General features: G+C 44.1%; 1 protein-coding gene across 2 annotated transcripts in view; it reads right to left on the reverse strand.

Annotated features, from left to right (window-relative positions):
- The window catches only part of CDH13 (cadherin 13), a 1218549-nt gene that overhangs the window by 779767 nt on the left and 412237 nt on the right, over positions 1 to 26545 (reverse strand). For both annotated transcript variants that reach the window (XM_033942565.1, XM_033942566.1), the window contains one exon: positions 15309 to 15517. In XM_033942565.1, the coding sequence (XP_033798456.1) occupies positions 15309 to 15517 (209 nt within the window). The remainder of the gene's footprint in view (positions 1 to 15308; positions 15518 to 26545) is intronic.

The following is a 26545-nucleotide window of genomic DNA, read 5'->3' on the forward strand; positions in this document are numbered from 1 at the left end:
CCCAAAGCCATCTAGAAGAGATGTTTTAAATAGGTTATATATTATTAGCAATCTAATGTTTGAGTTCTTTAAAAACTCTGAGATTAATAATTCTGATTTGCAGCTTTCTTAATCTGTAATTTTCCCTCTTTTTTTCTCCCCTTGCTCCCCACCCCTCCCCTGTGACCCATCCTCTCTGCCAATTTCCCTCTCTTCCCCCTCCCTTCTGTGCTTTGATCCCTCATCATCTTTCTCTCTTCCCTGAGATCTTTCTCCATCTCCCTCTGAAATCCCCTTTCTTTCCTAATGCCCTCACCTATCCCTTCTCTCTTCATAGCACCGAATGCTTGGATTCCTTGTCTGCCACCCCCCCCCCCCTGCATCCAACACAGAAGAAATGTCAGAAACTTTACTTTTAAAAAGTAAATTATAACTTCACACTATTTGATAAATGAACGTGTTAACTCTTTCTGCGGAATCTTGAAAGATTTGTTGCGGGACACCGAGGGCTCTGGTTATAACCCCACCCCTAAGGTTACAATCCAGCTTCAAGCGCAGATAAGTGCAATGCAGAATGGATTGCAAACGGGGTCTCCAGGCATCACAGCTCCGTGTCAACATGTTGCAGGACAAATGTTCTAAAGCCAATGTATAGTTAATTATGGTCTTTTCAGACCTCAATTTTTAGACACAAATCACACTGTCTCTTTCAAAGGCGGCTCGGAAACCAACAAAGATGTTCTTCAGAAATTTAGCAGTTGGTAATAGAAGGTTTAAGCTATTCTACACTAGCTCAAACTGCGAAGAAAAGCCTCTCGAACCACAATAAGACAATGGATCTGTCATTCTTTATAAGCCTACTATAGTTTTCTTGTTCTTTAAATTATAGATCCGTGAAAGTATCCAGCTTAATTGTCTTGTAAGTCACTGTCATCTCTGCTTCCTAGTTAAATGCAATGGAATGGAAATGAGGGATATATCTTTCTTTAGCACTTTGGTAAAATGTGTCTACAATGAACCACCTAATCCATTTGCACTGCTTGTTTTGTTTCTATCAGGATAGGATTAAGTTTGGAAATTACAAAGTGGTGGGAGGGGAGGAATACCTCCATTCAATGAAAAAAAAAAATCTCACCCACAGTGAAGTATTGATCCAACACTCTAGAGCACTGGTTCTTAACCTTGTTGGAGGTACTGAACCCCACCAGTTTCATATGCGTGTTCACCGAACCCTTCTTTATTCCCTTAGTTTTGCCGGAGCTAGACTAGAATTACTCAACTTGGCATTGCGAATCATGCAATTAGGACGCTGACTCCCATCACGTTCCGTTATACATGTGAATCCATATTGTACATATTCGTCCGACCACTTTCGTATTTTGCTCGACATAGTTAGTTAAGGGATTAAAATATTAAGATAGGTATCACACAACGTACCATCAACAACAGTTACAATTCGACTACTGTGCGCATCAAATCCCCTGCAGCACAGATAGGCCAAGCGATGTTGCGTGATCACCTGCAACCAATTATGGACTAGCGGGCCGTATCATCACGAATCATAAGCGCTTCGGTCACGTTCAATCATCTATCAGTTAAATCACAAATTTTGATCAGGAATTGATTGATGTATACAAGGCGTTAGTTACAGATTGATAGATCAAGAAACCGAGTACACGATCAGTCTTGATCAAAATCACTGAATAACTGATAGATGATTGAACGTGACCGAAGCGCTATATGAGACGGAGGTGTGTTTTGACCTCTGCCGAACCCGCGAGACTGACTCACCGAACCCCTGGGGTTCGGTCGAACCCAGGTTAAGAACCACTGCTCTAGAGAGCTGAAAGATTTGACCGCTGATTTGACTGTTTCAAAGGCTTCGATTCAAAAGCTTGACCAAGATATTCTTATGACTAAACAAGTACAAGAGTCCCTAATTAAAGATAATATCAATCTTAGAAAGAAACTGGAAACACTTGAAAATAACTCTCGGAATAATAATTTGAGACTAATCAACTTCCCCAGATTAACTACGATTACTCCTAGGGAAATGCTCAGGAGATATCTGATAGAAATTTTGCAAGTTTCAGAAGAAACTTTACCACCATTTGTTCAAGTGCATTACTTGCCAAATAAAGATGGGGCTCAATTGAAGTCTAAAAACTTGAACCAGGCACCATTGAATGTTTCTGAAATTTTAGAAACATCAGATAGAGAGAGACAGTTGTACCTTCTACAATGATTCTGACTGTAGCTCTCGCAATAGATAAAATATGGTTATTGAGACTTTTCTTTAAAAACAGATAGAAAGAGTTTCTTCAAGATCCTACATGGCATCCTTCCTGCCGTTATCCCTCTATCCTGGAACTCCCCAACCCCTACCTCCTCCAGATCTTCCCAAACTCTTAAACTATCCTTCCCTTCCACAAAAGGTATTTCTCATGCAGGCAAACTTGGGTCATCCCTCCCCTTTAGAATCACTGAGATCTGGAATAACCTTACCTCCCCGCTCCGAACCTCAAGCTCCCTCCAACTTTTCCGTAAACACCTAAAACCTGGCTATTCTCAAAACTGTAACACTTCCCCCCAATTAGGCCTCTCCCACCATCCTCACCCTTTTACACCTAATTCTTAAACCCTCCACTGGAGTTCCTCTCTCATCCTATTTCCTGTAAACCATGCCGAGCTCTGCGTCTATGGAGATGGTGCGGTATATAAACCCAAGGTTTAGTTTTAGTTTAGTTTAGTAAAATACAAATGTTTCCTGACCTTTCTAGAGAAACTCAAAAGCGACGTAGAGAATTTCTATTATTGAAACCTGGAGTCACTTTACTTGAGACATCCTTGCAAGTGTATTATCTGCTACCGTTCAGTTAAATATGTCTTTTTCGAACCTCAACAGCTAACTGCTTTTCTGGCTATGTCTCGACTGGATAAAGAGAAACCTCAGTTCTGTTTGTAATTTATCTTCTTATATTATTTTTCTTTTGCTTGCTTAAATGTAATCTTGGATCTATATTTTGAGGACTTGAGTTGGGTTAGTTGAAAGAATTTTCTCTATGCATTTTGTTTAAATTGGTTTGATTATGATTTATATTGGATATAGGTCATATAATAATAATAATAACAGTTTATATACCTCAATACCGTTGCAGTTTACAATAGATTAAGCGAGGTACAAATTGATTGAATTTAAGAGGGGAGAAGAGGAGAGTTAATAGGACCGGAAATTCATTGTTGATAAGAAAGAGATTAATAGGACAGAGGAATCACTATGGAGGAGAAAGAAGATGAGTGTGTCAGTTGTCCAGATACTTTAGGAACAGTTGAGATTTTAGACGTTTTCTGAATTCCTCATAAGTAGTGGGCGAAAGCAGTTGATCTAGGTCTTTACCCCACAATGCTGCTTGATGTGAAAGAAGGTGTTCATGGTGTTTTTTCAGTTTACAACCTCTAACTTACTTATCCTACTAACTTACTTTCTGTACAAGTGATTACTTGGTATGTAATTTGAAAATCTATAAATAAATTTTTTTTGAAAAGATTTTTCAGAATAGGTAGTGATTGTACATTATGAGATCCATATTTTCATGTTTCATTGAAACAGGCCATGTAGGGGCTATGGTGGTTGCTGAGACAAAAGGTTGAAACAACACCTTGGTATCAGCTTACATATCAAAACAACACTTAAACAGTATGGACTCCTGTGTTAAGTCCATTGCAGCCTCCCAAAAAGTGGAGAAAAAAAAAGAGACCAATCATAAAGTTATCTAATTGTTATTTTTTTATTGTAACTATCTTAGTTCAAATGCTATATCTTAAATATTAAGACTTAACCCTCAAATATAATACACTTCCCCACGGTGTTTAGGGGCAGAGCCGGCCTGCGAATATTAAAAAACCGCGAATAATATTTGGACCGGTTCTGCCCCTAACCCCCGCTTCCCCCAGCTATTTTAAGCCCTAAAAGCCCCCCCCTTAAGCCTTACCTGGTGGTTTAGCAGGTTTTCGGGGCAGGAGCGATCTTCCCATGCTCCTGCTCCGTGCAGATCGCTCACAGGAAATGGCTGCCTTGAGCTCCCGTAGTCTCTCGAGCCATTTCCTGTGAGCGATCTGCAAGGGGCAGAAGCGTGGGAAGATTGCCCCTGCCCCGAAAACCTGCTAGACCACCAGGTAAGGCTTAAGGGGGGGCTTACGGGGCTTAAAATAGCTCAAAAAAAGAAAAAGGAATTTTAGGTTTAAAATCGCAAATAAGTGAATCCGTAGATAAGGAAACCGCGAATACGGAGGAGGAAATGTACAGAAAAGCACTTAGCTTAATCTTGAGCAGTAGCAGTATTTGCAACTTGCGAATAAAAAGGCTTAAAATTCCATTAGCAGCTTCAATAGGGAGACCATTCTGCTGATGTGTGTGTGGCGCGATGGTTAGAGCTACGGCCTCAGCACCCTGAGGTTGTGGGTTCAAATCCTATGCTGCTCACTTAGGCCCAAATTCTGTAACCAGCACCTATTTCGGAGGCGTCCAACTAGGCGTCCAATTTAGGCGCCTATCTAAATTGAATAATAGCTCAATTAAGCTTTTTCGTCAGCAATAATTGAAACTTAGGTGCCTATCAAGAAACAGCGATTCTGTAACAAGGCGCCTTTAAAAATTTAGGCGGCCTTAAAAAAAAAAAAAAAAAAAAAAGACGCTATGCACGGTAGGCGTGGCTTTGCGTTAGGCGCCTTTTTACAGAATCGCTGCTCTTAAGCGTGCTTAAGCGCTCGCAGGGGCACCTAACTTTTAGTTGTGCCTAGAGCTGGCCTATTTATTGGGCGCCTCCGAAATAGGTGTCGCGCAGCGCGATTCACTAAACGGCAGGCAATTGTACTTGAATCTCGCTGAACGGTGCCTGTTTCGGCGCCTAAATTTTGGGCGCTTCTTATAGAATTTGCCCTTTAATGCCCCAGGTACATTTGTTTGAGTATTAGCCCACCGGGAGAGATAGGGAAAAATGTTTGAGTACCTGAATGTGAACCACTTAGGCTATAGGTAATATATAAATGCTAAAATAAATAAATAAGACTACATTTCTCCCTCCGTATTCACGGTTTCAGCATTCGTGGTTTCGATTATTCACAGTTTTTAGCTTGCTGGCTCCTCCCCACCAAATGACATCAGCTTGCATAGAGAAATCGCCGATTCCAAGCGTTTACAGAGAAAATAGCCGATTCCCGGCACTTTCTTCTCCGTGTGTTTCCTCTCCTTCAAGAACAGACCAGGTCTCCCACCATGTTATTCGTGGTTTCACCATATTCACGATGGTTTTTAATAGAAAACAGCAAATAACATATGAAAAAGTTATTTGCGGTTTTTCAGTATTTGTGGTTCTGTTAATCCCCTACCACAGCGAATACGGAGGGAGAAGTGTAGTCTCCCCAATATGCAGTCACCATCTCTCAACCCTGTTGTTTCCTTAGTTTAAAGATCCAGAGTGGTACCGCTCTGATTCATAAACTAGCTTTGTAATGATCTGTGTAGAGTGTAGTTAGCTATTTAGTTAGCTAGATCCCTCCTCTCCAAAATCACGGGCCTTTGGAACAACCTCACTATCCCGCTGTGGAATCTGGGTTCCCTCCAACTATTCCGAAAACAACTGAAAACCTGGCATTTTTCTAATATATAACATCTATTCCCCTGTTTACATCCCTCTTTTCATATGCTCTTGTAAATCTTTTTCCTCTCTCTTCCTATATTTTTAAGCTTTGTAAACCGTGTCGAGCTCCACTTCCGTGGAGATGATGCGGTATATAAACTTAAGGCTTAGTTTAGTTTAGTTTATTTTCCATATATACACATATGCCTACAGCCTGGTAGGCCTGTTTTTGCTTTTGGAAGCTAAGCAGGGTCAGGCCTGGCTAGTATCTGGATAGGGGACCACTAGGGAATAGCAGTCGCTGCAGAGCCCTATCCTAGGCAGTAGCAACATAGTAGAACCACACACTTTGCAAACCACTCCTGTATTCTGCCTTGAAACACCACAGAGAGGATTCTTCACTGTGCATGCAGCCGTGGGTTGGTGGTCGGCTTGAAGGCATACATGCACATATGTACTCTATGTTTAGCGGTTCATAGACAACAGCGCGAAAGACAAAAGCGCGAGCCGACAATTGAGCGCAGCGCGCGCCGCCACGCCGCACTAAATTACAGTTTTTAGGGGCTACGTCGGGGGGTTTTGTTGGGGAACCCCCCCAGTTTACTTGATAGACATCGCGCCGGCGTTATGGGAGGTTTGGGGGGTTGTAACCCTCCACATTTTACTATAAACTGAACTTTTTCCCTAAAAACAGGGAAAAAGTTTAGTTTTCAGTAAAATGTGGGGGGTTACAACCCCCCACACCCCGCACAACGCCCCCACAACGCGGCGCGATGTCTATTAAGTAAAGTGGGGGGGGTTCCCCCCCACGCCCCCCCCCCCCGTCAGAGCGCTAAAAACAGTAATTTAGAGCGGTGCGGCGGCGCGCGCTGCGCTCAATTGTCTGGGCGCGCCTTTGTCCCGGCGCGCTTTTGACCTGACACTATGTTTAGCACTTGTTGAGCCTTTTTGGATGTACATCTTATGAAATAGTTACACAGATATCCATGAGGAGTAGCCTAGTGGTTGAAGCAATGTGCTGGGAATGAGGGAACCTGGGTTCAAATCCCACTTCAGCTGTTTATGGTTTTTTGGGGTTTGTTTGTTTTTTTAATTGCGTGTCCTCCAGGAACAGAAAAATAACAAATCTACCTGAATACTGTAGTCGTCAAGGCTATTGAAGCTTCTGGCTTGTAGATATCGTATATATTCAGGTACCGTAGGCATTTTTCTATCTCTGGAGTGCTTACAATTAAAAAAACACAAGAGCTGCTCGTTAAACCATTTTGGTCCTCTGCGTTAGGGGTTTGCATATGTTCTTTAATTGCAATAATACTGGCGCATGGTCGAATAATGCAATTTCCTTGATCTCAGCATGTGCAATATGAGAAGCCAAGGAGCAACTAATTAGGAAGAAGTCAATCCTCGAGTACGAGGAATGAGGGATGAGGAGAAGGTGTAATAATCTCTGTCTTGTAAGTGGGTCAACCGCCAAGGTTGAAGCTATGAAGCAAGCCATGCAGTTGAAACCATGATTTAGATTTCTTCATTTCCATGCAATCTTTTAATGCCATAATTAGTATTATTCAATGTCATTATACCTGTTCATGTTTGTAGGATTCTTTTTTGCCTTATAAAAATGAATTAAAAAATAGTGAAAATCAAATCATTTTGGTCCTCTATGTGGAATACGTTCTGTTTCAATACTTCATTTTAATACTCCGCTTATCTATAAGGTCATTGTTTTCAAATCACTATTCACTACCATTTTATTTACTGATGATCTTCTTTTATTAGATCAGGGGTGTCAAAGTCCCTCTTCGAGGGCCGCAATCCAGTCAGGTTTTCAGGATTTCCCTCATGAATATGCATGAGACCTATTTGCATGCACTGCTTTCATTGTATGCTAATAGATCTCATGCATACTCATTGGGGAAATCCTGAAAACCCGACTGGATTGCGGCCCTCAAGGAGGGACTTTGACACCCCTGTATTAGATGTAGGACTAGCTTTAGCTATTAAGCTTATTTTAAACTTTTGGAAAGATCTTAGCCAAGTTACATATTTGAAATGGTGGAATATGGTTTGTTTGATCTAAAAGCAGGGGTGTCAAAGTCCCTCCTCGAGGGCCGCAATCCAGTCGGGTTTTCAGGATTTCCCCCATGAATATGCATGAGACCTATCTGCATGCACTGCTTTCATGGTATGCTAATAGATCTCGTGCATAGTCATTGGGGAAATCCTGAAATCCCAACTGGATTGCGGCCCTTGAGGAGGGCCTTTGACACCCCTGCTTTTAGATCAAACATTTGCAATGTATTATGCAATGAATAGTGTATTACTGAGGTGTGATTTGAAACTGGGTCCCTTGATTCACAGGCCATTGACTGCGCTAAGCATTAGGCTACTCTTTCAACTCATAATCCTACTCTGCTTAATGGTGTTGTAAGGGGGGGGGGGTCCAGCCATTTTGATAAGTGCGCGACACCCTTCTCTCTGCCTCCCCTCCTTCCTCAGGCCCCCCCCCCTGCTGCGTACATGCATCGCTTCCCTTCCCCCATATCTCTGTAACGTTCCTGGCACAAGCAGCAACCCCCCAACCGGCTGTCGCATCCACATCAGCTCTTCTTCTGATGTCACTTCCTGGACCCGCGCCGGAGGGAGAGCCCTTGCAGGCACAACAGCAGGTTGGGGGGTTGCTACTTGCACCAGGAGCGTTACAGAGGTACAGGGGAAGGGAAGCGGCATGCGTATGCAACAGTGGTGGTGGGGGGGGGCAGGGAAAGAGCCTGTAGGGGTGGGGGTGTGTGGCAGAAAAGAGGGTGGGAAGGGGAGCTACTGCACCAGGAACCTCTCACCCTTGCTAAACCACAGCCTCAGCTTATTATCCCTGCCAGCAGTTTAACCATCCCCCGCTTACTGTAACCCCTACTCTGTACAGCTCCGCATACGTCTGGTAGCGCTCTAGAAATAATTAATAGTAGTATGCTGCTGCCTTAAGAATGTCCACAATGCCTGACATCGTCACGGAGCTTGGCATTCCTTGCCAGTTTCACATTCAGGAGAAAAGGAAGGAAGCCACAACCACTGGAGGATTAAGGAGGTGTTGCACCATAATCTCTCCAGTGGAGAGTTGCTCAATCAAAGCACCTTTCTGTGACCTTTTTTTTTTTTTAATCTTTATTGATTTTCAAACTTTGACAGTGCAATACAGTTAATTGAACATAAAATACTGCATAAAACGCACTATTAACTACACAAGTAATACATAAAACAATCATTTTCTCCCACCCTCCTCCCAATTATTAATACAATAAGACATTATGATGTGATTGCAATATTATAATTAAGTAATTTTAATCCTCAAAATACATTTCCCTCCCCCCCACTGACCCACCCTGGATGTGTAAGGAAATCTAAGAAAAGGAGAGATACATGACCCTTATTGCGAGGTAACAAATGTAGTCAATAGGATCAACACTTTATTAAATGAACTACTAAACCCCATGCATTCCGCATTCATTCTCTAATATTTATATGTGGTACACACATTTGCCCACCAAAATGTGTCATTTATTCTGTCGTGGCTCTTCCAGTCACGTGTGACCGTTTGGATAGCTATTCCCGTCATGATCAAGAAAAGATGGCTTTTATATTTATCCAAAGTAGGCTTAATGTGTAATAACGTACCACAAATTATGGCTTCATAAGTTAAGGGAACAGATGACTCAAGAATAAGATTTATTTGTCCCCAAATTGACCTCCAGAAATTAAGTATCAACGGACAAAAATATAACAAATGATCCAGAGTCCCTATATTATTATGACAATGCCAGCATCTATTAGATTTAGAACTGTCTAGTTTTTGTAAACGAACTGGGGGTCCAAAAAATCCTATGTAATAAAAATAACCATGTTTGTCTCATAGATGCTGATGCTGTACATTTCAACCTCCATTTGGAGCATCATAGTAACATAGTAGATGATGGCAGATAAAGACCTGAATGGTCTATCCAGTCTGCCCAACCTGATTCAATTTTAATTTTTTTCTTCTTAGCTATTTCTGGGCAAGAATCCAAAGCTCTACCTGGTACTGTGCTTGGGTTCCAACTGCCGAAATCTCCGTTAAAACCTACTCCAGCCCATCTACACCCTCCCAGCCATTGAAGCCCTCCCCAGCCCATCCTCCACCAAACGTCCATACACAGACACAGACCGTGTAAGTCTGCCCAGTACTGGCCTTAGTTCAATATTTAATATTATTTTCTGATTCTAGATCCTCTGTGTTCATCCCACGCTTCTTTGAACTCCGTCACCGTTTTCTTTCCTCTCCACCACCTCTCTCGGGAGTGCATTCCAGGCATCCACTACCCTCTCCGTAAAGTAGAATTTCCTAACATTGCCCCTGAATCTACCACCCCTCAACCTCAAATTATGTCCTCTGGTTTTACCATCGAGATAAAACAGTATATTTCTGTTGGCCACTTTTCTGTAACCTTGATATGACAAGTACCAGGTCTACATAACAACGCTTGTTGCAGGTTTCTGGGTCATAGAATCATAGAAGATGACGGCAGATAAGGGCCATAGCCCATCAGGTCTGCCCACTCTACTGACCCACCCCCAAGTCTACTATCCTAGGGATCCCACAGGTTCCCTTGGCTTAACCCTCTAAGGGATCCCACATGGGCATCCCATTTGCTCTTAAATTCTTGCACGCTGTTTGCCTCGGTCACCTCGCTGCGTCTTGTCAGGTAGATACCCAGAAACCTGCAACAAGCACAATGCCAGCTGTGGAAACCCTGAGAGAACAGCTAAATAACAATGTCCATCTTTTTAAACTTAGATGTCTCTTCCCCTTCTGTGATCGGAGTTGGATGTCCATATTTTGAGCCCAACCTAGTCCTGTCCAAAACACACCCCTTTGGCGTAAGGCTGTACTGCATATTCTGCCTTTATAAAAGTGAGATTTGGATGTCCATGCAACATGGACATCAAAATGCCAGTTTTCAGAAAGAGCTTCTAAAATATCCACCTAAGTCATCTTGCCACAAAGAAGATCCATTTATAGAAACATTTCCCCAGATAAGCAGCACAGAAACAGACATTGCATTACGAGGGGGCCGCTGAAAAGTTCTCAGCCTAACCAACAAAGTTATGACAGTCTCCATCGAGGGCTTTATACTTAGTCCAGCAATTTTCCACTTTTTTCATTCTGTATTTTTCCGACAGAACGATAAAAATGGAAAATCACTGGACTGAGTAAGTGTATAGCTAATGTGACCGTACGTCCCATTTTGAACGAGACCGTCCCGTTTTTAGATCGCCTGTCCTGTTGTCCCCACACACAGCTTCGGAACACTGAAATGTCCCGTTTTCAGAGAGAGCATCCCGAAGCTGTGCATGGGGACAACGGGATTTCTCCGACGCAGCAACAGATCAGGTGTGTGCAGCTGCGACTGCACAAGCTCCCACCCCCCCATGTCAATTCTGAAGTCGGAGAGGAAGTTCCTCTCCGACATCAGAATTGACGTGTGTGTGTGTGTGGGGGGGGGGGGTAGGGGGGTAGGAGGAGGCTTGTGCAGTCGCGGCTGCACACACTTGTTGCTTCATCAGCTTAGAGAAATCGGCTCAGTGGTGGCGGCGGCTTGGGGGGGCAGGGAGAGAGAAAAAAAGAAAGAAAGGGGGGCAGGGAGAGAGAAAGAAAGACAGAAAGAAAGAAAAGGGGGCAGGGAGAGAAAAAGAAAGACAGAAAGAAAGAAAGAGGGCAGGGAGAGAGAAAGAAAGACAGAAAGAAAGAAAGGGGGCAGGGAGAGAGAAAGAAAGAAAGAAAGGGGAGTCAGGGAAAGAAAAAGAAAGAAAGAGAAAGAAAGAAAGAAAGGATGCAGTCAGAAGGAAATGCAATCAGAGACTCATGAAATCACCAGACAACAAAGGTAGGAAAAATTATTTTATTTTCAATTTAGTGATCAAAATGTGTCAGTTTTGAGAATTTATATCTGCTGTCTATATTTTGCACTATGTTTAATGGGGTCCGGAGGAAGATCCGGGGGTGGGGGGAAGGGTCCAGTCCCATGTTGAGGAAAACAAATTAATGGTCACGTTATGTATAGTCTTCAATGGAGACTGTCCCAACTTTGTTGGGTTGAGCTGAGAACTTTTAAGCGGCCCCTATTAATAGTAGGCATTTTGGCGATATGCATTTCAGAGGAATCGATGCAGAAAGCCACATGGCAGAGATATGCTCAAATAGCCGAGCACATGGCTTCTATCATGAGCTTAAGAACAAAATATTCCATGCTGATGCAGTAAGCAAATTCAAAGCACGCAAAACTGTTGCACTCATCAAGAGAAAGCCTGCCAGATACAAGCATGCAAAGATTCTGTAGCAAGTGTAGTTTCACTGTGCCCAAGGCCGAAGAAAATTGAAAGTGCCAGCTCAAATTTGCGGATAAACTGGAATGTTGTTCTGTGCATAAACATTTGCCTCACAAAAATGTCTTGCACATAAAATTTTTGCAAGACTAATTTATTCAAAGAACAGCAATCTGGTTCATGCAAACATATGTGCTGGCACCTTTGTTTTCTTCAGAAATTCGCAGAGAGCTGTTATCTCCCATTATATCTTTTAAATTTGCAGATACTCATTAATGTCATAGAATTAGAAAGAAAAATCTTACATTAAATCCTCTCAACTAACTCTTCTATGCTGCCTCAGACCCCCAGTTATCTCCTGCTGAATATTCGTGGATAAAGGCTAGCAGTGGACCGGCCATATTGAGCGACATAGTTGGCGAGACACGGATATTCAGCGCCAAACTATGTTTAACGGTTAAAATAGTCCACATAAATATCAGGCCTCTCTTTAACCGCCAAGCACGACTAGTTAGAACCGACTATTGGCTTAACTGGTTACGTTGCTGTGATCCAAAATGCAACTGGATATTCCAGATATGGCCCGGCACTGAATATCCGGTCCGATCGCCAGCGTTGGGCAGTCACAGCACAGCCTCACACCGGCTGATTTTCAAAGGCTAAATTTATAGAATGGGGGGGGGGGGTCATTTATGCTAGTAACTTCAACTATGTGCTAATTAATAGTTGGCATCAATTATTGGTACTTAATGCCAAATTAGCTCCAATTAGCACATAAATTACCCTTGCGTGCCCAATTTTAAATGCTCTTTATAGAATGGGGGGGGAGTTGTGCGCTTGAGTTACTAAGCCAAGGTTTTAGCTTAAACCCTTTGATTTCTCCCTCCCCCTTATTCAGGAAGAGGCCTCACTCCTTGTTCTTCCCTTCTCCTGCTTGGCCTCTGGATTAGAGAGTTGCTCGCAGATCTCTGGGTCCGAAGCCTGCTCTTATCTCCCAGATCCCTGGACTTTCCTGGTGGAAGAAAGTTATTTGGCACCTCTCCACCCTCACCTTTATATTTCCATCCAATTCTGAAGAGTATCTATCACCAGGATCTTCCAGGCTAGCCCACTCCCTCATTACCTTTGAGTGGTACAAATCTGGAGCAGGGACCCAGAACATTCCTTCTATTGTGTCTTGATGCATAGGCTGCAGAAATCTGGGTTTTAAGTTGTTGTTGGGTTTTTTGGGTTGTTGTTTTTTTTTTTTGGGGGGGGGGGGGGTTTAGAATTACATGGTTCTAACTGTACCGAAAGTCATTCTCGCAGTTAGAATCTTGCAATCCCATGCCTAGACTAATTTCTGTACATAGAACCATGTAATTTCTTATGAAATGAAGGAACGGTTAAGTTGCAATAAATCCTCGTGAGTGTTGTAACATCTACATGTCAGATAGAACCCGGAAGTCATCGGAGTTAAAAATGCTGAAAATTGCCACTTCCAAAACTGTAATTCTAAGGTCGCGAAATGCTCCACCTTAGCCAGAAGAATCATGTGGCACGGCCTCTCACAAGCTCCCAACTCCCCCACCCACCTCCTTCCAGCACTGTACTTTTAACTCTTCAGGTAGCCGTTGCACGTTGTCAACAAGAAGGCCTGCCCCTGGAAGTAGAATGAAGGGTTCCTCAGCAGGCCTGCTCATTGATGCTGTGTGGCGGCTCCCCACAGATTCAAAAGTACAGCACCAGGAGGGGGTGGGTGGGTGGCAGAGTAAGCCATAACTGATCGGCAACCACTAATCTGTGGGGAGATCATGGCCTCTGTGACCTCCCTCGTTCCAAGGCCCACGTCCTAATGCGTCACATTTAAGCATAGCATCATCCAAGCTTGTTCGGCACCTATTCCCAGACACATAATGAGAGTAATTCTTTAACACATTGGACCTATTTGGTATTGAAAGCATTTGCATACTTTACTTTGCAAAATAAAGCATTCTGTTTTGGTCCATATGGGGCTCATAATCGAAAGAGAAAAACATCCAAAAACCGGCCTAAGTCGGTACTTGGACAAACATTTCTCAAACACGTCCAAGTGCCGATAATAAAACCGGGTTTTGGATGTATTTAAAAATGACCTAGGCCTTCATAGCTAAACAGGGCATTTCGGGAGGCGTGTCGAGGGCAGGAGTTGGGCGGGATGTGGGCCGGCTTAGACTTAGTCGAACAGCATGTATAACCGAAAGTTATACACCCAACGATCGACGTAACTAGGATGTTGTGACTTAGACCATCTAAAACATGGTCTAAGTCACAAAAACCCACCTAAACTCACCAGATAAGCACTGAAAACACATAACACAGACCCCCACACACTACCCCAGTGATCACCAACACCCTCCCGCCCCCATAAAAATTTTATTCACAACTTTAAATTTCAGCCTCCAGATCATCATCAAGTGGCTTCCTGGCATAGGAAAGCCTAGTCGTCCAGCCCAGAGGCAGCTTAAGTCATCTTGGGGGTGGGTTAGTGACCCATAGAGAGGAGGACCCATGCCCATAAGCCCCTGTAATCACTGTATTGATACTGAAACATGTGCACTGCCCTATACACCCCAAAAACCCTTTTTTACTGGCATATAAGTGGCTCCTGCAGCCATAAGGGCTATTGGGGTGGTAGATAGGTGGGTCTAGGGGATTCTGGAGGTGGTTTGGGGGGGCTCACCGTCACCTATAAGGGAGCTGTAGGGAGGAGAAGACATGGCACCCTTTTTGTGAAGTTCACAGCAGTGCCCTGTGGCATGTCTGGGTGTGCAGTCCATTACTTTGCAGACCCCTCCCACGTCCATCAGGGCTTGTTCTAGGCGTTTTGGACTTGGACGGAAATGTGGTATAAAGATGGACGATTTAGCGGCTTGGACGATCAGATCAGCAGGACGTATAATTAGACGATTTTCGAAAGTCAAAAAAAGTTGGACGTATCTTTCGAATATGTGTCTTAGGCTCTTTTTAGCTTTGGACGACTTGCGAGATGGACGTAAACAGACTTAGACGTCCCTTTCGATTATGCCCCTCCATGTGTCTTTAACAAAGAGAATTACACTTTACAAATTTTGTTAGATTTTTAATATTAATAAAAGACTGCACATCCATTCCTCCAAGCTGACAAAACAAATCTGTTTTTCAGGATGCATCGAAAGGATATTCATTAAGCACGTACCAGCATGCATTTGGTTGAGAACTCAGGCACTGTACATGTTGCATATTCTGATTATTTTGAAAATCAGCCTATTGCCCTGAAGGCTGGATTTGCACACCCTTGCAGTCGTGGCGCTTTTGCTGTGCTTTGGCAAGTGTTACCTTTAGAGACTTGTGCTTCGTCTTCCCTCCGAAGATCTTCACTTCTGCCATGTCAGCGGCGTGGGCAGAGCGTGCGTGGATGAATAACGCCCGGCCAGCTGGTGTTACATTTTTCAAGGCAATGACAGAGCCGTCAGGTTCCACCTTAAAGTCTGGATTAGAAACTTCAAAGAGCAATTTTTCATTCCCCTGGCAGTCGTCAAATTGCACTGGACAACCCAAAAAGAAAAGGAAAAGCAGATCTATTAGCATGTTAAAGCCTAATTTTGGGCTTTCTTCCTTTTTCAATGCCAGCATCAAAAGTTTCTCGGGTGGGAAATATATATCCGCATCATCACAGTGGCGTAGTAAGGGTATGTGGTGCCCAGGGTGGTGGTGCCCTTCCCCCGACCACCCGCCCCTTCCCTTCCCCTGTCCCCGATTCATTTTCCAGGCGAGAGCAACAGCACAAGCTTGCTGCCCGCGCCAGTGTCGCCTATCCCTCCGATGTCACATCCTAGGCGTGGAGCCCCGAAGTGATGTCAGAGCGAGGCGACCACGAAGCGGGCAGCAAGTTCGTAATGCTACTTGCGCAGGAAAAAATGAAAGAGGTGTGAGGGAAGGGGCACATACGCAAGAGGAGGGGGCCGGAGAGGAGGATGAGTGGCTGCGCACTTTCCAAATCCCTCCCCCCCCCCCGCATCCTCCTTACTACGCCAGTGCATCATCACCTTTTTAACCCCCCTCTTTTACTAAGGTACGCTAAACGCATCCATAGACTAACATGCACGCGTTAGCGTTTAGCACGCGCTAATCGGTTAACGCACCTTAGTATATGAGGGCCTAAGTGTTTCCTGCTCTTATTCCACAACTAAGGGAAACAACTTTATTTCCTGTAAGGATCGTGCTAGAAGTGTACAATTGTTCAAGAAGGGTAAAGGACCTAACCTTACATTTCTTCTATCATGTCATGTTCAGATTGACATGCCAGAACACCCCCCCCCCCCCCAAGCACTTTGTTTATTACGCATTCCTTCTCAATGCATCCAAAATCAATTTAGTACACGATAAAAGGTGTTTACTTCATGCTAATGGGTTTTCAGTATGCAATAAATGATTGAAGACATTGCTAAAAAGGCAAAAGAAATCAAAACAAAAATGGAAAAGTGAAAAAAAAGATGCCTTGCATATTCCTAGATTACATTTCCCTTCATGCACTGGGGTAAACTAGTGACTGGCCAAGCTTGTTCCTCTAGACAAGGATCTATATAGTCAACCTAACTATAGAGCTACTGTTCATTCCTTATTGTACCTTCTTGAGAGTATTTCATAACGATGTACTGATAATTTTGAACATCATTACGGAGGTCTTTAATAATAATAATAATAATAATTTTATTCTTGTATACCGCCATACCCAATAAGTTCTAAGCGGTTCACATCCGTTAATTAAGATCCGCGACGACACACGGATTTACAAAATTTTAACAAAGTTACAGGCAACAAAGAGGGGAGCGTGGGAACGCTTTAACAGAGATTAAGCAGAGGTACAAGCAATAAAGAAGGTAGGGTTGGAAGGTATGAGATAACGAGAGACCAAGTGGGGGGAGGGGGGAAGAGAGGGAGAAGGAGCGGGGTGAGAGTGGGAAAGGTGTGGAAAGCAGTTAATGTGCATAACCTGTCACCGCAAGACTGAGTTAACTATTAAAGCAATGTTAGCACACTTAGCTTGACCTAATTCTCACCTTAATCAAATAATGCAGAATGAAATCAGAGAATGACAGGAATGGCCAACTGCAGTAGGTAGCATGCAGGTTTTTACTGTGTACCCCCAATATTTATTTATTCATTTTTCTATACCGTTCTCCCAGAGGAGCTCAGAATGGGCTACCTGAATTTATTCAGGTACTCAAGCATTTTTCCCTGTCTGCCCTGGTGGGCTCACAATCTAACTAATGTGCCTGGGGCAATGGGGGGGGGGGGGGGGTGGATTAAGCGCCTTGCCCAGGGTCACACGGAGCAGTGTGGGTTTGAACTCGCAACCTCAGGGTACTGAGGCTATAGCTTTTTTTTTTTTTTTTTTAATCTTTATTCATTTTTAAACTTATAATAAGTGTGATAACATATCCATACAAATAACCATAAATATATCACTTAATAATCAACAATGATACATATAATATTCTCTTATCTCTCCCCCCTCCCCACCCTTATCTATCATATAATCAATACTTATACAACATGTAACAATAAAAATACCCTCTCTCCCACCCCATAATTGAACTTGTAAATTTAATAATCAATATAGTCTGGAGTTCCTATGTTTTCAGACAGACTTCTTGGGTCACCAGGCCGCTCAGTGGTATAAATTATTAACTGGATTTATTAAGAAAAAAACAAATACAGGTCTGAGAGACATTTGGAGCATTGAGATTAAGCATCAAATTAATGCATCTCAATGGCCACGAATTTGGTCTTGGAAGATGAGATGTACAGTGTCGGCATCCATGAGACAAACTTGGTTTTTTCTGTTACATAGAGCTTTATGGACCCCTGTTCGGTTACAAAAATTGGATAGCTCTAAGTCTAATGAATGTTGGCACTGTCATCTCGAAGCAGGGACTTTAGATCATTTATTATTCTATTGTCCATTCATTATGAATTTTTGGAAATCAATTTGGGACCAAATTAACTGTTTATTAGATAACCCTGTGGCATTATCATATGATACTGTGCTATTTGGTATGGCAATGAGAGCAAAAAGTCAGATATCTACAAATAATAACAAATTATTACTTATAATGACTGGGGTGGCCATTCAACAAATTACATATAATTGGAAAAATTGGAATAGATTAAATTATAATTTTTGGTGGAACTCCTTATGTCATATTTATAAAATGGAGAGACTTATTGCAATACAACAGGGTTATTTCAGGAAATTTCAAGATATTTGGGAGACATTAACAAAGTATTGTAATGATTAGAAAAATCTTGTTTCCCTTAAATTTACAAGTTAAATTTACAAGAGGCTATAGCTTTAAGCACTGTGCCACACTCTCCCACCCAGTGAAACAAGCATCTTCATTGTGTCCAGGAAGGGATAATTGACATTGTGCTCAGCACCCCAATACTTTTTAAAAGTTGGCTTCTTTGTACTAGTAGCCTATACCCTCCAACTTTCTAGGGAGGACCAGTGATTAAAAGGATCAATGTAGCTGGGTTTGGGGTTTGTTTGTTTTTTAAATTGCTCTAGATAAATTGAGTTACATATCTTTGCAGTTCCAAAAAGAATCGTTTCAGCACACAAATAGGAAGCTGGAAAAGTAAAAAACGAGGGTAACATAACCATTTCAATGACATTAACCCACCCTAGCCAAGACAGTGATATAGATTAGTAAGGAGCAAGCAGGTGTAATTAGAGACATAGAGAGCAACTATGTTATGATGTATTAGTCAGTACACCTAACTATTTAAAGTGCTGGACCACCTAAAGTAGGTTATCGCTTAACTGGTAAAAGGGCTGGGAAGAGTTCTACAGTTTCACCCCTGAGCTGTAGGGCATCAATCCCGAACTGGTCATTTCATACCTCATTTGCTCCTTTTACGAATGCTTAGCGTGGGTTTTAAAGCCGGCAGGGGCGGTAACTGCTCCGATGCTCATAGAATTCCTATTGGGTCTGAGTAGTTACAGCCGCTGCTGGCACTAAAACCCGCACTATGCGTTCGTAAAAGGAGTGATCTGCAAATATTCATGTATGTTCAAATATATTTTATTGAGCTTAAGTAAGAAAATACATAAGATGAAGCACAAACAAGCTCAAATTTTTTATATATAAAACCCCACACAATTCACCCCCCCCCCCTTGTCCCATGACCACCCTTCCCCCCAAGCACCCTGGGAGAGTAGTGAAGTCCATCACATCTCGTCGTTCCCACATCAGGATGGTAATCATCCGGCACCGCCAGATAGAGTAATCCTCAAGCCATTTCAACAAGATACATTTCAAGGCAGCGAGGACAGTCCACTTAAGAAAAGCAGCAGCCCCCCGTATACAAGGGTGATAATGGGGAACAGCTCCAAATAAGAACAAAGGTGAACATTGAATTTTAATGTTCCAAATGCGCTCTACAAAATGAAAAATGGCGTTCCAAAAAGATTGAATATTAGGACAAGTCTAGAACATATGTCCCAAGCCCGCATCAGGGGCCTGGCATCTAGGACAGGCTGCAGTCTCACAAAATCCATAGAGATAAGCCCTCTTAGGAGAAACGTACAAACGAAAGACCAACTTATGGTGTTGCTCCCAAAAGGTGGCATATTTTCGAAAGGCAGGCAACCTTCGGACAGCCTGCAAAAGCACATCATCAGGCAAAGCCACAGCACGGTCTCGGGCCCAAGCATCCCGCAATTTAGAATGGTCAAACAAAGGGGACTCATCCTTCAAATGGCGATGATATAATTTAAGGGGAACAGGAAGTTGGGAACCAATTGTAGAAGCCGTAGACAGTACCTCATGGCAAGAGGCCTGCAAGGAACTAGAGGGCAAAGAAGAAATGTAATGGTGAATTTGCATATAAGCAAAATAATCAGTAGGTGGGAGATCAAATTCGTCCCTCAGCTGTGCAAAAGACACAATTTTGCCATCATCATCAACCAACTGGAACAGATAGTGAATGCCCTTTGTTTCTCACCGAGCAAAACTCGGCCCCTCAATCCCTGGTAGATAGGAGCTATTAAAGCGGAAAGGCAAGAAAGGAGTTATAGAAGCAGATAGAGAATGGTAGTTGCAGACCCAGCGCCAAACCTTCCGCAATGGACGGTGGAGCATCTTTGCAGAGAGAGGCTCAGGTAAAGAAGAAGGAATAGAATGAAGATATGCACTAAAGTGAGTAGAGTGAAAACAGGAAAGTTCCAAAGAGGTGTTGGTGAACGCAGAAGTACCCCGAAAAAGATCATTGATATGGCGCATTCCACATCCAATAGTCAAATAGTGAAGGTTCAATAAACCCAGTCCACCCTTGTACCACGGAGCTGCCGCCCATTTGTAAGGCAGACGAGGCTGCTTCCCAGCCCAAAGAAAGTTCTGAACCAAACGTTCCAGACGGCGTTCATCCCGAGAAGTAAAATAAAGAGGAAGGACATGAAAGACACATAGCCAACATGGGACAATGAGCATGTTATAAAGGTGCACCTGACCCAAAACGGAAAATGGAAGAGTTCCCCAAAGCTGTAGTTTATTCTGGAGTGCCAGGAACAACGGTTCCACATTCAAACGGTACAGGCTAGATAAATCAGATGGAATTGAGACCCCCAAATACTTCAACGTGGAGTCAGCCCAACGAAGAGGGAACACACCTCTCCACGTAGTGCGTAACTTGGGGGAGGAAGGTAAGGTAATGGACTTATCCAGATTAAGAGAAAGACCAGAATAAAAGCCAAATTCAGAAATAAGGTCCAATGCCGTTGGTAAGGAATCTTCAGGCCTAGTAAGAATCAAAAACATGTCATTCGCAAATGCTAAGGTCTGTAACTCCACCCCATCAACACGGAGGCCCCTTACCTCAGCAAACCCCCGAAGAGTGCTCTCTAAAGAGAGTAGAAAAAGTAATGGGGAAAGGGGGCAGCCCTGGTGAGTACCGCAAAGGATAGGAAAAGAGTCCGTTCGTGTCCCATTGACCAGAAGGGAAGCCCTCGGGTTAGAGTAAAGAGAACGTACAGCATTAAGATAAAAACCACCCAACCCAACATGTTCCTGGGTGCGAAACAAGAAGGACCAATGGACACTATCAAAGGCTTTAGAAGCATCTAAGCTGACAAACAAGGCTGGAATGCGATGAGATTGACAATGAGCTAGTGCAAAGAGAACCTTACGAACATTACAAACTGATTGACGTCCCCGGACAAACCCTACTTGATCCCCGTGAATAACCTCAGGAAGATGTGGAGCAAGACAATCGGCCAACATGCGAGAGAGGAGCTTAAGATCCACATTGATCAAGGAGATAGGACGATAAGAACCCGGTGCATCCGCTTCCTTATCAGGTTTCAATAGCAAGGAAATAATGGCCTCATTAGCGTAGCGCGGAAATGACCCCCTAGCAATAGCAGCGTTAAAGTAAGCCAGCTAGGGACCACAGAGATGGGAAGAGAGAAGGCGATAAAATTCCCCCGAAAATCCATCCGAACCTGGGACCTTACCAGAACAAAGAACTTTGATAGCGGATTCTAATTCCACCGCTCTGAATGGACTATTAAGAGAGGACACCACATCCTCCGGTAATTGAGGAAGTCCAGAGGATTGAAGATGGTCAAATAACTTTCCCGAGTTTCCCTCGAGGGATTCGAATGAAACAACCGCTTAGCTATGTGCAAGGTCTGTTCCAGGATAAGGATGCCACTATGAATGCGTTTATTACGTGCAATCAAAAAAGAAATGATATGGCCCCGAAGCACCGTCTTGGCAGCTTCCCAAAACAAAATAGGATCATCCTCATGAGGAGCATTATTAATAGAATAATCCTCTCATTGGGCCTACAAAAAAGTTCAAAATTCCTTATCCTGAGCAAGATAGAATGGGAACCGCCAAAAAGGCGTATGTAGATACGCTGCATCCAAATAAACGTCAACCCAAATCGGGGTATGGTCCGAAATATTCAAAGGCCCAATCTCAGCTGAAATGACTGAAGAGAACAATGTCGAGGACACAAAAATATGGTCGATCCGAGACCAAGTATTGTGGGCCCGAGATAAATGAGAATAGTCACGAACTTCAGGATGAAGAAGACGCCAAGGGTCTACCATGGAGAGAGTATCACAAAAGTCAGAAAGAAGACGATCCTTAGCCCCCCAAAGAGGCAAAAGATGTACCGGATTTATCAGACACCGGGCCCATCACCAAATTAAAATCGCCCACGATAAGAAACGGGGCCCCAGAGTAGCTAGAGAAAAGTTGAGTCAACTTTTGTAAAAAGGCAGGTTCGGACGAGTTAGGGCCATAAACCACAAGTAACAGATAGCAACGATCACCCAACATCAGACGCAAGAGCAGATATCTACCATCAAGAGCCTTCTCGAGGACCGTCACTCCAAGAGGCGATGACTTGCGGACTAACACAGCAATACCACCATGGCGGCCCTGAGAGGAGGCAAATAGACATCTCCCACCCAAGAACGACCCAGCTTAAGATGTTCCACGTCCATCAACCGGTTTCTTGTAATCAAGCAATGTCCGAGTGATAACGCTAGAGAGCAGCTAATATTTTCGACTGCTTAATTGGCGACGTAATTCCCCTGACATTCCAGGATGTTAGCCTAAAAGGAGTACTCAGATCGGAAAATTAGGAAAAAAGTAGAGTAGAGAGGACAAAAGAAAAATTGTGAGACCACCCCAGGAGCCCAGCCGTCCCCCGGAGCAGTGATGCCAAACAGAAGGCATAGCCTGAAAAGTAGAACAAAAATAATGCAAGATCCCAAGAAACTGAATACAACTAGTGAAGGAGGACCTCCCACCCCCCCTGCCCACCCATCCCACCCAACAACCCAACACCCACCATCAAATACAAAACAACCCCCTGAAAACACAGTAATACAATAACCCGTACCGCACCACCCAGGTGGAACGGAGCGAGGGAGTCACTAAGATGGGAGCAGGGCCCCCAGCCCCCCCCCCATAGAACTCAAGGAAAAAAGGAAAACAAACAGGCATTCATATACAAAGGTGGACGCCACGTCCAGAGTACATCGGGGCCCCCACCAACCTAGTGAGGACCACGGGGAGCCCCGCAAAGGAACCATATATAGCTAAACAGGCAAAAGAAAACTCTAAAGAGGGTTAGTGAGAAGCAGTCCAGGCGGGCCGAGGGTAATACAAAAGCCACCCAATGGGAGCCAAGATATAGGTGAAGGAAGAAGCCTAAAGCCTCATAAGGGGGACTCCCCAAGCCCTGATCATGAAGGGGACCAGAAATCAAGTAAACCACAAACACACCCCCCCTCGCAAACATGCAAACAGCGTAAGAGAAAAAGGGGGAAGAGCACGCCAGAGAGATCCAAGAAATACGCAGACATACAAGACACATTCATGCTCCCCAGCCCCCCCCCATCATACAAAACACCCTACCCCAAAAGACACCCCACAGAATACCCTTCCAACAGGTAATCAATCACACCTCCCAAAACTTCCAAAACCCCAGAACATTAGCAACAAACCCATCACACCCCCAAGCATCATCTCCCAGTCCACTAGGAAAAAAAAAAAAAAAAATGGAGGTAGAGGGAACGCTCTCAAACCACAGCTGTGGTCCAGGTCAGGGCAGTTCCAAAAGCAAAACAACATCAAACAGGTTATAGGCAGAGACTACCCATGCACGAAACGCTGGAAACACAAGGCGTCTCAAACACCAAAAAGGTACAGACACTTCCAGGCCCCCACTGAGCTGCAGCCTCATACCAGGAGGACCCAATAAAGGCTCAAAAACACAAGACCACCTCCTCACCACCAAGTACTCAGGAAGCAGTAGAGGGTCCAGACTCCGAAGGTAGGGCATCCAAATAGGCCTGGGCCGCTTCCACGGTGTCGTATATCTTCCACCCAGTTCCCGTCCAGATCTTCAAAAGCGCCGGGTAAAGCAGCATGAAACGCTGTTTACGATCGTAGAGCGCTGAACATACCCGGGAAAATCGCTGGCGATGTTCCTGTAGGGCCAGGGAGTAATCCTGGAAGAGCCTGATCGGGTCCCCCCTCATAGCAGATGGTGTTCCTTTTGAGCTTATATTGCCACATCAGTTCGGCCTTGTGGGCATAGTTATGGACTTTGAAAATAACCACCTGAGCACGTGCACGATCGTCTGCTCTCCTGCCCAGGCGGTGCGCTCGCTCGAGCCGTAAAGGCCCCATACCAGAGGGTAGTGGAAACTCCGCCTGCAACCAGGACTCAAGAGCGGGCAGCAAGCGGGAATCGGAGACAGCTTCTGGCAAGCCCACCAGGCGAAGGTTATCCCTCCGAGAACGGTTCTCAAGGTCTTCAAGTTTCTCTGATTGCCGCTGCAATTGTTCTCGGAGGGAAAGTACAGCAGCAGCAGAGGAAGTGTGAGCATCCTCGACCAGTGCCACCCGCGTCTCCAACTCCCCGGTGCGCCTAGTCGTGTCGGTCAACAAAGTCTCCATCGCCGATAACTGCCCGGAGAGTTGATCAAATCTGGATTCAAGGGCACGCACCACCGACGCTGACAGAGCCTCAATGTGCACCTCAGAGAGGAGAAGCGCAGGGCCAGGTTCCTCTGCCGCCATCTTCGGGACAGTTTTTTTGTGGCCGCGCGTCTTTATCTTTCCTCGTTGTTCTCCCACTCATAGCCGGACTAGTATGGGTAACAAACTTGTCCATGTACCGCTCTCAGTTCATAGACAACTCGGCGAAAGACAAAGGCGCGCGCCGACAACTGAGCGCAAGAAGGAGGCGTGCGCCGAAGAAAATTACAGTTTTTAGAGGCGCCGACGGGGGGTTTTGTTGGGGAGCCCCCCCAGATCACGCCGGTGTTGTGGGGGGTTTGGGGGGTTGTAACCCTCCACATTTTACTGTAAACTTAACTTTTTCCCTAAAAACAGGGAAAAAGTGAAGTTTTCAGTAAGATGAGGGGGGTTACAACCCCCCACACCCCCACAATGCCCCCACAATGCGGCACGATCTCTATTAGGTAAAGTGGGGGGGTTCCCCCCCACGCCCCCCCCGTCGGAGCCGGAAAAACAGTAATTTTCTGCGGTGCGTGCCTCCGCACTGCGCTCAATTGTCTGCGCGCGCCTTTGTCCCGGTGCGCTTTTGATGCGCTCAATTGTCTGCGCGCGCCTTTGCCCCAGCGCGCTTTTGACCTGACACCACCGCTCTCACCCCGACGGCAGGAAGTAGGCACTTAAAAAGGCTGGAAAAGGGGCTAAGGGCCCCGGAGCTCCAGCAAGACACGTCTTGCTCCACTCAGCACATCACGTGACTCCCCAAATATTCATGTATTCTCCGCAGATGCACTTTTTGGGTGGGTAAGCTCGCAAAATTATTCAGGTACTGAATCCAAACTTTCTAAAAAAAATTTTTCTTTCAGCAAATAGGGAGAGTTTCTCTTAGCTAGGATCGTAGAAGGTTGTTTGATAGCAACAAAGATTCATAGCCTGACAAAACTCCCCCCCCCCTTTAACTGTTTTGAAAGTTATTTATGAGGGAAGTGGCAACGCCTAGTGTGGGAATTTGGCAAACAGCTCACTTCAGTACAGTAAAGCATTAAAAACTTTGGATTACCATATAAAGAAGTTGTGATTCAGACCGACACTGTCAGCTTCAAGTTAGGGCAACAGTTAAATGTGGTTCTTAGATCAGAATAAAATTAAGTTCCGCCATGGAGTTACAGAAGAGGGGGGGGGGTGCCTTTCTCATATTATACTGCAGGGTAATAATAACATAAAACAAGCAATACACATTATGGCTTTGTGTAATCTCGGGATAACAAGGCTCTGTGACACACGAGGCCTTGCATTTTCACAGCAGTCTCTATATTAATTATTCAGTCCATGGTGCGGGGCTGGTGAGAGTCGCATAATTATGTTATATTTCTGCTGCAGAGCTCTTTGCAAAAAAAAAAAAAACCACCCCGATATTAAACCGCTATTTAAACCTAGCTACGGCCAATTTAATAAGCAGGGTCATTATAAAGAAGGGAGCGAGCAATCCAAAATGTGCTAATACCACGGTAAGCTGTGGACCAAAATCCTTTTGTGGAGGGAGGAGAGACGGAGTTTTACAAGATTGACCTTGACAAGGAGCATTCTGGATTCTTGGAGCTGGGCCCTGTTGCACACCATAAAATACGCCAGTCAGAGAGCTTTAACACATTTCTGGTGATTTAGTGGTCTACTAATAATGTCTGTTAAAATCTGGCACCTATCGAGTTGGAAAGTTGAATATATTAAAAGATAAGTTACTTAGCAACACTTTAAAAAAAACAAAACAAAAAAACAGAACAAGGTTTCCTACTTCCAACTTTATAATGCCATATTTCCAAACCTTAGGGTCTGCATTATCTGTCACACATATATTGCAAATTGATATCTGCGATTTTCAATCCATTTGGGGTTTGGGGTTTGTTTTTTTTGCACTGTATCAAATGCCGATAGAAGATATACCAAATATGTAAACATAGAAACATAGAAAAAAGCAGCAGAAAGTCTGCCCATTCCAAGTATCCCCTCCCCTGAATTTACTCCCTTAAA

This window comes from Geotrypetes seraphini, chromosome 4, assembly GCF_902459505.1.
Source record: "Geotrypetes seraphini chromosome 4, aGeoSer1.1, whole genome shotgun sequence".
In the NCBI taxonomy this organism is placed as follows: domain Eukaryota; kingdom Metazoa; phylum Chordata; class Amphibia; order Gymnophiona; family Dermophiidae; genus Geotrypetes; species Geotrypetes seraphini.